This window comes from Zonotrichia leucophrys, chromosome 4A, assembly GCF_028769735.1.
Source record: "Zonotrichia leucophrys gambelii isolate GWCS_2022_RI chromosome 4A, RI_Zleu_2.0, whole genome shotgun sequence".
In the NCBI taxonomy this organism is placed as follows: domain Eukaryota; kingdom Metazoa; phylum Chordata; class Aves; order Passeriformes; family Passerellidae; genus Zonotrichia; species Zonotrichia leucophrys.
The window spans coordinates 6,901,226-6,916,450 of NC_088174.1; the positions used below are offsets into that span (position 1 = coordinate 6,901,226).

Genomic DNA, 15,225 nt, shown 5'->3' on the forward strand with positions numbered 1-15,225 from the left:
GAGACATCCCTAAATGAGAGACCTTTTCTGTCTTTGTAGCACCAAATAACATGGTTTCTTACCCCATGTATTTTCCTGTACCCAAGTCTTGGACAGAAAGAAGTCATCTGAGTGTTAATACAGTAATTTGCAATTCAACTCTTTTGCCAAAGGAAGGGAAGGAGGCACAGGGACAGCCACATTTTCTAGAAGCTTTCCTCCCTTTATCCAAGGGCAGGGCACAGGCCTGTGAGATTTCCCTGTATTAAAATATAAATAAATAAACAAAAATGGGGGTATGAACTGGCAGGTTCCCAGCTTGGAAAATTTTTGGTCTGTCTTTGGACACTAACAACTGTGAGGTCCCATCAAACCTCAGACAAGCACCTCCTCTTCTCGCTGTTACCCACTTTGCATTCTCAGTTTGATAAGGTACCAGAAAGGAAATTTGCGGTACCCAAACTGAGAATGAAACATGGACAACTTTTTCTCAGAGCTGAATTTCTCTTCTGATTTAGAAACACTTGTAGGTGTATATGGACTAATCCCTGTGAGACAATGTGGAAATAAAAGAGGGCATGAAAGAGCAGCTGACTGCCAAACTTTATGATGGATGAGTCTGAAAGTCATTTGTTCTACCCTAGAATCACAAAGAAGCGCTAATACATACATACATGGCTCAGGTCTGATTTTGCTGTTGTTGAACTGAAAGAGAGTTTTTCCTTTGAATTTGCTGAGGTGTAGATTTGGCCCATTGTACATAAAGTTAACTAATTAAATGTAATTCTGTATTTCTCCTTTTTTTTCAGAATGCTTGAGGATGATCTAAAACTCAGCAGTGATGAAGATGATAATGAACAGGTAAATACATCTAATATAAGTGTACAGACCATTTAAACTAACAAAGTTATTTCATAGGTTGGAACTCTTTGTGTGTTGACATACTGTATTTGCATGAAAAGCATTTTGGTGTGCTGCAGAATCCATTAACTTAAACCTTGTTTGCCTCCTCATTAGAGGAAACAATCTCAAACAGGAATGTGTTTTCAGTTGTGCTGGTTCACTTTGTGCAGTGGGTTAAACTAAGCCAAAATATGACTAATTAACCTTTGAATGAGAGACCACACAGAGCATCACCCAGGAAGAGCCAATGTGTTCTGAATCTCTGTCCTCCATTGTACCAAGCTAACTGTGGAACAGCCTCCCCTTGCTTTGCACCCATTTTCTGAATTTATGAGCTTTTGGAAGTGTGTGTAAGAGGACCACATAAGAGCACCAACACAAGCACAGAGTTTGTTTGTACTTGCAATCCATTTATACAAGCCCACACAAGAAAATTTGGTCTGTAAGTTTTTGTTCCAGTCAAAGAGTAAAGGTTTGGGAGTCCACAGTAATCCAGTGACTCCTATTTGTGAAAGGGAAAGCCCTCAGCATGTAGCTCTAAATCAATACTAAAAGTTTCTCCATGTACTTGGGATATTAATGAAGAATCATTTTCAGAAAACTGGCTCATGTCATTCTCTATCCTTCCCACTTTATAAATATTTATGTATAATGCTGGGAAAGAAAGCTGGTGAAATTCATATTCTCAACATTCTTATCAGAAAAAAAATGAAACTTTGTGTTAAATTCATCCTTCATTTTACTTTATATATGCAATAGGTTCAAATGTTTAAATGTCTGCAATAGAGAGGAAGGTAATGCTATAATTCAGCCTAAGATCATCTGTTCAGTCTGGGAAATGTTAATTATAGGCCAATCGTTCTTTCTTATTTATTTTTAAACCACCTAAATGTTCTCCTTCAGCCTACCTCATCCATCCTTAGGGTCATGCCAGGAAAGATTTACCTTCTGGTGAAAGTTGACCCCTTAGTCATACAAGTCAGTATTTTTTAGCACCGGCAAGACTCTTAATGTCTTCTGAAGCCAAAGGGTCAAAATCCTTGTGCAATGCAGTGTTGTGCAAACACAGTGACTAATGACACCATAAGATTTGCAAATTTGCCCAAATGATCCTGTAAAATGACATTGTGATCCTGAGATGCCTAAAATACAGAAATGGAAATATATTGTCAGGTAGCAGTTACTGTTGTTTTCCCACAGTAACAGTTTTCTAGTGACTTAAGTAGAATTTGCAGAGTTTATGGATTTCAGCTAGGCTGAAATCCCTTATCACTGGTGAATGGAGAAGCAGAGACCTGGACCAGTGTTTGCTGACATCAAATGGATAGCCCTGACTGACTTGAGCAGATGTCATCTCTGATGTTAGCCCCAAGCAGGGAAGAGCTCAGTGCACAGAGGGGTCCTGACAGCTCTGGAGCCCTCCCTGCTCAGTGTGGGATGTGCCTGTCACCCAGCAGCATCCTGAGGGTGAGCAGTGTCCCTGCTCCAGGCCAGGGCTGCAGCCTGGGCCCTTTGTGGTGGGGCTGTGGAGCTGCAGGGAGCCTCAGACTGCTCCAAAGCTCCTCGTGTCTTCCCAGAATACATGCACAGCTTGGGCTGCAGACAAACAGAGAGCGCCACAGGGACCATCCATGGAGTTTCTCAGCATTTTGTACTACTTAGAAAATTTTGTGATTTTTTCTCATACAATCATGTCATTTAGAAAATTTCTTCTAAGATCATCAAGTCCAACTCTTAACTGAGCACTACCAAGCCCACCACTGACTGCCCAGTTTGGTGTCACCTATTAACTGACCTGTATCCTTAGGGATTCCAAATAAAGCAACTGGACACAACTGCACAGTGAGAACATTTCTTAAATGCCCTGCACTTCAAGGGATCCTTCAGCTCTCCTGTGTACCCCACAAAAGTATGGTTGCTTCTCTTCTATTTGTTTTACAAATAGAGTATAGACAAAATTATACAGCTCAGTCAGGAGTTATACATTCCTCATTTAGGAATTTAGGTCTCCTGAATTAATGACTGAAAGTTTCTGCCTGTGTATTGCTGTCAGGCTAAAACCTTGCAGGACTCTGCTGCATCTCTCATTCATTACACCTCAGCAGCCTCTGCCACATTTCTTTAAGGAGAGGGGATTGGAAACTGGAAGAAAGGTTGATCTGGCCCACTGGTCAGACACATAAACAACAAAAAAGTAACTTCAAGGGCTTTTTCAACATAAATATTTTGCAGTCAAGTGACCGTTGTTATTCAGGTGTACACATGTGCTCATTCTGGCAGGGAGAGAAAAGATTAAAACTCTTAGCTCAAAACCATTCTAGAAGTTTATGCAGCATTTCTGTAAGGAAATGGAATCACTGTCTTTACAGTCTTTATGATTTTTTCTGCTATAAGCCTGCAGCCAGTGTGAAGCTTGAGCTGGGTTTTACTCACTTTTATTCAAAAAACCCCAACACAGTACATAAAAATAAAGTTTGTTGCCTTTATTTCTACTCTAATTTTAAGGAAATCAAAATTCTTTGGAGCAGTGGTCAGCAGGGAGCCCTAGGAGTTCTCCTTTGAGAATTGCTATGGACCCTTCAATTTTTACAGGACAGTAGTGACACTGATCCATAACTGTACTTGGAAAGAAACTTTTAGTGAAAGTCTGTAGAATGTGGGGAGAGTTTGATCTATCAGCCCATGTTCTAAGACTAGCAGTAGTCCATTTATCAAGGTGGAAGATTGTTAGAAACATGGCTGCAGGAAACAAAGCTCTTCTGTTTTGCTCCTTCACTCCACGAACGAGCACCCTTATTAATGAACTGTATTGCATTTACTCGGGTGTCTGTGGGCCTTTACTGTTTCAGGTGTTACAGATCTCCTTCCTTTTTTCCCCTCTGCTGAGGAGGAGCACAGCCACACAATAGCTGCAGTCAGTCACGTAACTGAGAAGTTGAGCTTCATTTCTGGATAGGATAGGACCTGGCAGGTTGAAGTCAATGGAAGGTATTTATTCTACAGATAGCATCAGCAAGGCTGTTACTGATTGTGCTGCCCAGTTTTGGCATTCCCTTTTCAAACAGAATTTTGAATAACTGGAAATTGCTCCTAAAAGTTATAAACATGGAGAACCCTCCTTAATGTAAGTGTTATGTTTACTTTGGTTAAGGCACACATGCTGATGGCCTAGCAACATGTCACCAAGAAAATGCTGAAGGAGACTAAACACTTTAATTTCACCCCAGGGGTTTTAAGACACTTCAGCAACTGAGAGCTGACTGTAAATTCAGCCTCCTAGTGTCAAAGTGCTGCAAATTGCATGGAGACTCTCTAGGTTCTTTTCCTTTTAGCCTTCTGGCAGCTGCGTGCTTGATGCAGAAATGGTTGAGTGAATTTCTTTGGGCTGCAACCTGCAGGAAGCCCAGTGAGATGTTCATTGTGGGTGCCTTCAGATTTCAAATGTAGAGTTAAGGCACCCTAGGGATACTGAGAAGTTTGAGAGGGGGGTTTGTTTTTTGAGGATAAGTGTTTGGGCTATTTTTGAGATTTCTAGGGCTAGGAAGATGCCTAGGGCTGTTACGATTAGGGCGGTTATTTTGATGGAGAGTGGTATGGTTGTTGGGGGGGTTTTTGTGGGAATGGTGAATGAGGTGATAAGGAATCCTGCTAGGATGCTTCCTAGTGCAAGGTGAGTGCATTGCCATTTTTTGGACCATGTAGGTCATTGCAGTAGAGCATGGGGCAAGTTACAAGGACTGCAGCCCAAACTCCTGTCAGCACCTTCTGGTGCAGCAGTGAGGGGCTGCATTTACCCACACATGGAAACACAACCTGCACCTACACCTGTAACACAACCTGCACTACACCTGTAAACACACCCACAGTGCAGACACTGTGGAGCTGGCCATGTGACACATGCTTTGTCCCATAGACAAAATGCTGATTCTCACGTCTCATTGTGGGTGATTTGAGATTAAAGACACACAGAAAACGATGGGTTAGATCTGGAATCAATTTTCATTTACAGCTGAGAAGCAGTTATTGACGCTGCGCTCACAGTTCAATAAAAGATCTAAAGATATAGACCTTGTGTTTCTCTTTCAATATAAGCAGCATAATCAGTGTCAAATGTTTTTACAAAGAAAATTGTATTGACAGTTTTATTAAAATTGCTGTCTTTAAAGTTTTAAGTTATCCACAATTTGACCTACTTGAATGGTTTTTTAATATGTACGCTGACCAACCCAATAGATTTTTATGTCACATATTTATAATATCAGGTACACATCTGTTTAATGTATTATTTGAGAGGTACTGTAACATGTAAGCATTGCTTGGATTGTGAACTCTCTTGGTGTTGTCAATTGGCACATGCATCAGTATTGCTTTCAGTGTGGCACAGGATGTGGCTGCGCAAGAGGTGCAATCAAGGCAGATGACAGGCATGCTGTTAGTAAACCAGGAGATGACAAGGCATTTCAGACATGTTAATGTTAACACTCTTCTCTGAGGAAGGACACAGCTTTTTAAATGGCTTTATTACTCTGTTAAAAAAGTACATCAGAAATTAGGAAGAGTAATGAAGATTTTTAATTAGTAGCTCAGTTCAGCTGAAAGAGCTTAGATAAAACACAGGTTAGTATTTTTGTTCTCTAAAACACCTCTGTATAATTCAAATAAGCTTTGAGCTCAAAGGCATCCAAATGAGTTGTGCCTGGATACAGTATTTTAAGTAGCTGTGGTGTACCCAATTTTCTTTAACCAGCTCGTCTTTGTTCTTCTGCCTAAGGAATAGTCCTGTTAACCTTTTAAATGTGTACTTAATTTAAAGCACATTGCTAGTGTTCTGTGTGTTTTTGAACCAAAGAAACTTTGATACTAGTTACAGACCTGCTCCATTTTCAGTATTTCATGTATATAGTGGTTTTGGCAGAACAAATCAATAAGATATTTTTCTTTTCTACTTGATTTTTTTTTTCTTCTCCCCTTAGTGATTGCCACTTTTCTGAAAACCCTAGAAACACAAGACATGCATGTAGTCCATGGCCCTGCTCTATTGTTTGTATTTTACATAAACATAATTCTTTTTTGCTAGGTTAGTATTAGGTAATTAAATTCAAAATGTTTTGCTTTTTAGCTGAGCCTTAAAAGGTAATCAGCCATAAGCTGAGTTTTATATTCTTATAATACATGCTGAGCTTTCAATGCCTTTATTCACGTTCAATTTTTTAGAATTTATGAAGTTCTAAGGCATAATATGCCTTCATTGTATCATGTAAACATTTTTTAAAGTGCAACAGTGATCACTTTCCTTGTAACAATAGATATCCTTACCTGTTGTATTTTTTCCCATTTTTTAGCTGGATCCTGAACAAGCTGTTTACCTCCCCAAGGTTTCTCTACATTTCCATTTACTTTGTTATCAGCAGAAAGGCTGAAGAACAGCTCTTCAGTAATGACATCAATACTGCACACACAGTGAGAGAGGTCATCTTGTCAAAGCTATAGAAAAATCAGATGGATTAGGAAGAAACTAGGTGCAAAATAACTTTGATAGAGTCTTTTAATGTAAACAGTTTATCTGTCATTGGGTTCCATTGAAATCCCAGAGTGGTGCAGCATCAGTTGTAGCCACAGCAGTGTGTGTGTGATAAAGAACACACATTCCAGTGTCTAAGATTTGCAGTCATGCTTTATAATTGTAGGGAAATGTTTTCATTAAGCCATTAATGAAAACAGAAGCTATTAGGATAATACAGTCATTCTCCAACCTTGCCATGAAAAATCCTTTCATGGATATATGTCCCTTCTTGCTACCTCAGTCCATTTTAATTGTTATTCAGATTATTTCATTGTGCACAACACTGGGTGAAACAACAGTATATTAGCTGTGTGAGTTAATACTCCAGCTTGTATTCAGCAGATCTTTGCTGCTGAGAGATTTGATGACTGAGGTATCTAAGGTTATAATTCACCAGGTAATAATGCAGGTTCATATCATTTGTTTATTATCAGCAGAAGCTTTCAGTAGCCACCCTGAGATCTGGGCTGAGCTGTCTGCAAAAAGCATAGCACACCACTAAAACACAAAGTATTATCAAAAGCTTTTAACTTGTTCAGATTCACAGAATCACATGTAATTTTTTCTCACACATGTTGTTATTGTGGAGGTCATCCATCAGTGAGGAAGGGGATTAATACAACCAGGAAGAATGGTTGCTGTAGAGATCAACAAGAAGGACTTTGCCTCTGGAGCTTGCAGTGTGCTCCTGCCTGGGCTCTGGGGCAGCACCTGCCCAGACCAGCACAGGAGCTGGAGGAACCCCATCCTTCCCACTTCACCTTTTCCAAGTGTTTCCATGGCCTGACACTGGCAGCTGTGTCAAAAACCCTCCACTACAGTAAAGAAAAAATAGAGGAAGAGAAATGCTGGCAGGCAGATAGCCCTAATAAAGTGGGAATGACATGCCTTAGCTGAAAAATTTCACATACATGTACATCTTCAAGAGGCCTTTCCCTCTCTTCCCCACAAGAAAGCAGGCACTCCACAATCCCCCGGCACTCTAACAGGGGCTGCTCTTGGGTTCCCTTCTGCTGCCAGCCTGAGGCTACCAAGCTCTGTCAGCCCCACTGTCTGACACAATTCCTGTGAGAGAGAAGCTTTAGAGCCCCTGATGCCTCTGTCACTACTTAAAAAGAGATCATTCCTCAGGACAGCCATAAGAGCCTGATGCTGGAGATCTGCCAGCCTTTTTGGGGCGGGACAGAAGAGGGAGATCAGGCTTTCAGTCCACAGGATGGGCCATGTACTCTGTGTGTGTGCATGGCTGCACACAATTTTTTTAAAGGAGTCTTTATTATAAGCATGATGAAAATATATTTCACCAGAGCCTCTTGCTATGTATGCTACTTATGCAAAAGCCCTGTAGTGTTTTGGCAACAAAGCAGAGGCAGGAGCAGGTGAGAGAATTGATCAACCCCAGCATTGTTGTTGCTAAGAGAAAAGCCAGCCTTGGCCATACTGTCCTGTAAAATAAATCTGAAGTCTGTGATACCTGCAGGCCATCTCAGTGCTCAGCACTCACTAATCTGACCACATAGGACACATTTATCTCCCTTTTCTCCTCAGGAGGAGAGTGGGATTTTTATCATGAATGTCTCATGAAGCATTTTGGTGAAGAAAGTGTCTGGTTTTCTTACACTGGCCATCTGCAGCACTGCTCCTCTGTAAAAGCCTAAGCAACTGTCTATGAACTTCAAAATCTGAATTCCTGGGAGTTTTTTACTCTGATAGAGGATAGTGCTAGTGTTGGGTTTGAGACAGGGAGCAAAAGGCTGAAGGAGGGACTCATAGGTGACCAGAAAAACCATAAAGTAGGTGCTGGAAAGGGCAGGATAAATCCAGTAATTAGCCTCTGTCAGCCAGAACAAGGAGAGAAGTGAAAGTTGATCTCTCCTGGAGGTATTCCAGAAAGAGGACAGTAATGAAAGCTAAACACCCTAATTTTTCTTAGGATGAATTCATCTGCCACGGCAAGGTTTGCTGGGGTTGTAGGTGCTCTGTTCTGTGCTGGCAGGATGAATCTTCCCTGCCCACAGGGACAGGTCAGGACCACAGTGTGACAGTGCGATTGATTTGAGCAGGGTGTTCTCGTGGAGAGTGTGCTTGCTTTTCAAAAATTCCAATTTCATGGCAATACTATTAAGTCTAATTTTTGGAACTGTGCAATTTAGTGATCAGTCATGTGAGCAATGTACTAAACCAGACCAAGGTCTGCAGAGTTATTTCATATGTGTTTATTTCTGTTGTCTGCTTGTAATACATTTAATATTCAGCATAGATGTAATGTTCAGTATAAATTAAAATCCTCAAAGTGTTTATTTCCTGCACAGGAAATAAATGGGCAGCAGGAACAGCAGCAACATCAGTTCACTGCCACTGCTGTGACTCTGCCCTTCTGCTTCTCAAGTCTAGGGAACCATTCATTTACTTAAAGTAGGAGAAGACTAAGGACAGGCTGGATTCCCAAAGAAATGAGGAAAAGGTCTTTATCACAAATGGAAGACTAAGGGCACAAACTGCAAATGAGCAGGGGCACAAGGGGCTGTATCTGGAGGTGTCTGCCTGTCCATTGTGGCAGAGCAAGGGAACATTGAAAAACTAACAGTCAGGCACTGCACTCTAAAACTACACCTCGTACAGAGAGAGAGACAGACTTTAATAATAAAACTATAAAATATCAGCACTCTTCAGATAAGTTCCAGGGATTGAAAAGATGGTTCTCCTGCTAGAACTGGGAAACTGAACAATACTCAGTTTGTGGTGGCAGTCTGCAGCTGGACAGTAAGGTCACAGGATATTTTTTTGAAACAAGCCTTTTGCTGCTTATTCCTTGAAGGAGGTTGTGGGAAAACTCTTTGTTTCTCTTAAAAAGGATTCTTGACCTTTTCTATGTTTCTTCTGCCTCTTCAATTCTTTTATCATGTGATTAACACTATGAAGTGCAGCTATGAAGTAAACCTAGCATTTTTTTTTTCTTTATTCTTTATTAGCCTTCTAGAGGGTTAAACCAAGGACACATTTTAGAAAAAATCATCAGTAAATAAGACAATGACATATACTGAGTTTTGGTTACCAATAGATCATTTCTATTTTCACAATAGGGTTATCATCCACTAAGCCTTGGTCATTTGTGATCAGTTTGTAACAAATTAATTTCCAGGAAATGATGTTTCAAACCACAATTTCAGTGTGGATCTTTTTTCTTAAAAATGGACCATTCAGTACAGTTTTCCAAATTTCTGTCACCAGGGATGTATAGTTGTTTTCCAAATAAAACAATTGCTATGAAAAATCAGGTCTAGCTCTAGAAAGAGTTCCATTCCCTGCCATGGTTGGTACTGTAAGAACACTTATATGTGCTAGGTTTGGTGAGACATTGGTGAGCATTGTTAAATTAACTTGGCAGGCACAGAATTCCAGGGTTGGAAGGGATCTCAGGAGATCATCAAATCCAACTCCTCTGACAAGGCAGAGTCACCTGGGGTGGGTTACAATGATTCTTAGGACTGCAAAAACAGAATAAGTAGAATTTTTAATGTCATATTACAACTTCTCCTTTGTTGGATTGAGGACTCAAAATTAGTACAAATAGCGGCTTCTCATCGAGAGCATTTTTATGGGAAAGGAAGACATTGTTTCAAGCCTCTTTTGTCAATGTACATTAGTACTGAAGTCCTACAATAAGCAAACATGTTCTGTGAGTTATCTTTGCAGCAGGGCTGCTCACTGACAGATAGCTGTAACAATTTCTATTGTAAAGTTCACCAAAGACACTGAGTAAACTGAAACCTGTGTGGTGACAGCAACAACGCTCACAGTATCCACAGTGGCTAATTTAAAACCAGCTCAGATATGTCTACACAAGCATCCAAGCACTCCTCAGAGTACAGTGTGCACTCACAGTATGTGTTGCTCTTTTCTGTTTAAAAAAAAAATAATAGAATAGTTCTTCAAGAATTGGAAGTGGCCACATTTGTTATTGCACACTTTCTTAGTTTGATTTACACGATTACAGTGATGGAAAACAGGGTTTTGGAAAAAACTGCTGATAGAAGCCCAAATATTTCCTTGTTGTTGCTCAATTAAAAACAGTTCATGTTCATCAAGGATGAAGGTGACTGCTAAACCAGACAGACTGGTTTAGATTTCGTCACTTAAACTCTTTTTTTTTGTTTTACCCATTAAACTCTTTTTTTTTGTTTTACCCAACTTCCACTGCAATAATTGAAATGAATTTTTCAGTATTTCAAGTGCTCCTGAGTCTGTGAAGCCATGAAGGTTACAGCATTGCTCAAAGCAGTGATGGGAGCTCTCTGTGCCTCATGTGCAGCGAGGGCTCAGTGAACCATTCTGATTTGCTGATACCACATGCTTGGTGACTTGATATTATAAAAAATGGGTTTTGGCTAATCCATTCCACACATTTGAATCCTGAGGGGGAAATATGCATTTTTTAAGCTGTGACATGAGGAGGACAGTATCTTTTCCATTGTTTTTGGTCCTAGATCCAGTAACACTGGCCTTTTTGTCCTCGAGGTGAGGCTGATTGAGAACATCACACACAGAATCTCAAATGCAAGGTTGCCAACTTCATGTCAAAGGAAATTAGCAAGAAAGAAATAGAATCTCCTCTGTTGACATTAGGGGACAGGTAGAGGAGAATGTAACCAATGAAGTAAAGAATAAAAAAATTGAGGAACACAACACACATATTTATACATACACATACTGATCCTTCAGGCCTTGGGTTTTGGCTTTCTGATTCCAAGCACAATTCTGGATGTTTTGTTTGCTGCACACCATATTCTCCTCCAGAGGAGGCCCAACTGTATTTAGCACCAACTATATCATCAGAGAATCAGAGCACAGCGCAGCCAATCAGTTGTGGTTCTCAGCTGGTTACCTAGGATCATAGAGAAGGCATTCTGTATAAATAAGAGCATGGTGTAATTTCCAAAACAAACTATAACCTAGGAGGAGATATAAACTATATATATAAAACTTAACTAATGTGGAAAGTATCTTTATTATTACTGTACTGTTGAATCGAGTCTCTGAGGAGTCTCTTCTATACCTACAGTACACGAGAAGAGTGGTGGATTATAAACTTATTTGTATAGTCACTTGGCTGTTCAGCCAAGCAGGCAGAGCTGGTTAGAAACTGGGAAATAAATCTGAGTTAGAGTTGCAGCAGCTCATGGAAAAAGGGGGAAAGTTTGAGCATGAAGGCCTGCCTTCTTCTGGCAGCACATTCAATGGCATGAAGTGTCCTCTGTCTCACCCTAAGAGATTCTCTAAGGCTCAGCAAGTGCCCTCTTAGCTGGCTCACCAGTGCTTCTGAATCAAGAGGGTGAGGGGGAATTCTTGACAAAAGATTGTCTAATCTCACTTTCTCAAAATCAAATAGTTTTCAATGAAAATTGTGGATTTTCAGTTATGCAATGGAAAATACGTATTTTCTTTGGATAGCAGACCCTTTGCCTGTAACACTTCACCAAAAATATAACTTGCATTTTGCAGATGCCAGCTATTTTACTTGGTTATTTTTGAGCCGTCCTCTTGTCAGTTCATTCATCTCTCCTTTGTGATGTAGAAAAGTTGTACTGACTGGAATACTTTTTCTGGTTCATTCAATCCAAAACCCAGTCAGGTAATAGATAGTGATGAATAAAAGTATCGTTTTCACATTTTGCAGTCCTTGTTCATAATCTAGAAGTAGTTTGTGCTTATTCCCGTGTTTAATATTTTGTGTAATAATTAAATAGCTTCTAACAAAGTAAATTTATGGGTAAATCACACTACAGAACAAGTACAGCACAGTGCAGGTGCCTTTTCAGCTAATGGTAAAACAAGTAGCACCAAAATCGGGTGTAGAGGTAGGAATCATTCACAGCTACAAGAATCAGGGTAAAACATCCCTGGGCAAAATCTCTCTGATGGATGAGCCTCTGTGTCTTACTGCTTTTCACACATCCCTTGTCTTCTTCCTTCTTATTCAAGACTGGAGTCAGCTGTTGAAATAAGGTCTTAGGGAGCAGAAGCACAATTATTCAGAGGCCATAATTGTTAAAAAAAAATCAGAAGAAAATTACAAATTAAAGTGGAATGATTGTCTGGTTCACTCTGACTTCCATTTTCTAATCATCCTAAATTATTTTAATGCATGTTTTCAAGCTCAAAATTAGCAAAGGTCCCATGATGTAATTCTCCTAACACCCATTGAATATTTCATTGTACCAGTCCAATTTCATTTCAGTCTTTGGCAGCAGCATCTGTCACTCAGGGCACATATATGGGGGTTTAGGGACCTCCCACCTGTTCTGTTTCTAGATAGTACTTTTAATACATGAAGTTCAGGAGTCATTGTGAAGTTAAAACCAATTTCTTACTTGTAAAGGCCTAGGAATATAAGATAAAAAAATAACTCTTAAAACATGTTTGTCTTTGAAATATCTTAAATTAATAATCAAAAGCTTGCATCAAGTCTAAAACAAATCAAATTCAGTGGTGAAGATGAGAAACAGGAATTATTAACTGAGTAGCAAGGCTGATGGAGGCTCAATGAGATCATTTTGTTCAAAGATTAAAGGCGATGAACACTGAAATAGTTGAGGAGGATGGCTATGAACACATCTGACTAGAGCTGCTAAATTCAGTAATGATCAAAAGTTAATTATCAAAGCAGAGAGAACTACTCAACACAGACAATTTGAGTCAATAGCTAAGCAGCCGAGAAAAGAAGTAATTTGGAAGAAGTATTTTCCTATAATGAAGTTATATAAAAGACGTACATTTCAAAGAAACCTGCCTAAAACAAGATTGCATTCTTCCTGATCAGAGAAAAATAATTAGCTCTAATTGACAGACCTGCTGCACACCAAATATTTTCAAACAATATGTTTCTGCATCAAAGCTTAATGTGTAGAGTTACTCAATGTCACTTTGATTTTGCCTTCCTTTATCTTCTGCCACTGGGCATGCTCATGATATCGCAACAAATACTCTTTGAAAAATGAATAAGCAGCACCTACAAAACAAATAAAAACACAAGGACAGATCCTGCATTTCTTTCCCTGATGGAATCCCTGATGCATTGTGTGCTGTGTTTAACATCCCCCTGATCCCACTCAAAGTGAATCCTTTGTAACAGGAAATGACCACTTGTCTGGTGATCCAGCATTAAACTGGGCTGGCATGTAGATTAACCCAAGAGCTTGTAATGGTTTTTCAGTTTTGTATAAGCGAGCATGTGTGTGAAGGACATTCCTCCAGCATGTGTCTCTTCTTAAGAGTTAGGAAAGCGTGATTTTCTTGTAACAAAGGGGAAAAAAAAGGTGGAAATTCTCCATGTGAAAATCTACTGAAAGATATATGCCAGAATGTTCGCAGTCCAAGTAAACAAAATATATCTGTAGTTCTTTCTTCCTGAAACTACTACCTTTCTTTCAGGGTAAATGGTTGTGATAGACATAGCTAAATGGTCAAAAATCAAACATGCAGTTTAGACTCTGCTCTTAAATATTCTGTGACTTTGACATTGCCGGTTCTCACTCTCTGAAATATCTTCATCTTCTTTAATCTTTCATGTAAACAGTTTAGCTCACACCATCATGCATGGGCTCTCCAGAATATATTCTGCTGTACTTTGTATTAAATCAACTGCTTTATCATTATTTACTTGTGATCCTAGACACTCTCCTCTCTGCTGTTTCCTCTTCCAATCTGTATTTTGATACCTGTTTTTGTGTAGTGATTTTTTGAATAATTCAGGGAAAAACCTTGATTTAGATGCAAGTTTCACATGCTTGAACTCAGAATTGTTAAGGTCCAGCTATTTGGTATATAGAAGAGTCAAGGAAAATACCACTCTACAGTCAAAAAATATTCTGACATTGTAGAAGAATGTTTTTGAGTTTAAAAAATAATTTTCGTTTCCTGTAGGATGGAACTGAAACTTGGATTTTAGTGGGAAGTTTGAGAAACTAAAATGCCATTTTGGATGGTGTTTGAGTTCTTTTTAAATTAAGCATTTGTGTGTTGTTACATGTAGTTTATTACTTAGGAAGTTTCTTAATAGCATAATTCTGACTCTGCATTTGCAGAGAACTATTGGAAAGAGACACAATCACATTATCTCACTGTTGAGGCAGGGACCCCATTTCATCATAAGCTTGTTTGAGAAGGCGTAATTAGGCTTGGGTTTCTCTCAATTACTTGTGCAATCTGAAGTTGAGCATTTCCTGAGGTTTAAGTTTTATTTAGCACCCCTACTGTACAATTAATGTAATTGATTCCTATCATGCATTTGTTGATTTATTCTTCAGATGGAAAATATAATCCAAATGAAACAAATACATTTTTCTTTGCAAGCTGGGAGCCAGCCCAGAGGATTGCTGTTACACCATCCAAGCTCTCACAAGCTCTCATTCTTTCTCCCAAATCTTAAACTCATTATTAGGGATTTTCATGGATTTAAATGCAGATATTGCCTTTGCTATGATGGGAGGCAAAAGTGCCAAACCAGCAGGTATTTTGAAAAACTAGCCCTATCATAGAGCTCAAGGGAAAATTCATTCTGGCAAAATTTGGAACCCAGTTGTGCAGATCCCAGAGGTTTCAAAAGTTCATAATTTTTCATAAAGGATTTAATTTGTCAAGGGCTTATATGAGCATTTTCTGAACCACTAATATTCACACTTCTTACGTAGGAACCATTTTATTTCCATCCCTAAGTATGGCAGAGGTTAAAGTTCCTCACCACAACCCTTCTCCTAAATGTTGGCAGGCTTTGTAAAAAT

At 39.3% G+C, this 15,225-nt stretch overlaps 1 protein-coding gene across 11 annotated transcripts in view; it reads left to right on the forward strand.

Annotated features, from left to right (window-relative positions):
• Positions 1–15,225, forward strand: part of AFF2 (ALF transcription elongation factor 2) — a 357,228-nt gene that overhangs the window by 260,485 nt on the left and 81,518 nt on the right. For all 11 annotated transcript variants that reach the window (XM_064713250.1, XM_064713252.1, XM_064713251.1 and 8 more), the window contains one exon: positions 789–840. In XM_064713250.1, coding sequence (XP_064569320.1) covers positions 789–840 — 52 coding nt within the window. The remainder of the gene's footprint in view (positions 1–788; positions 841–15,225) is intronic.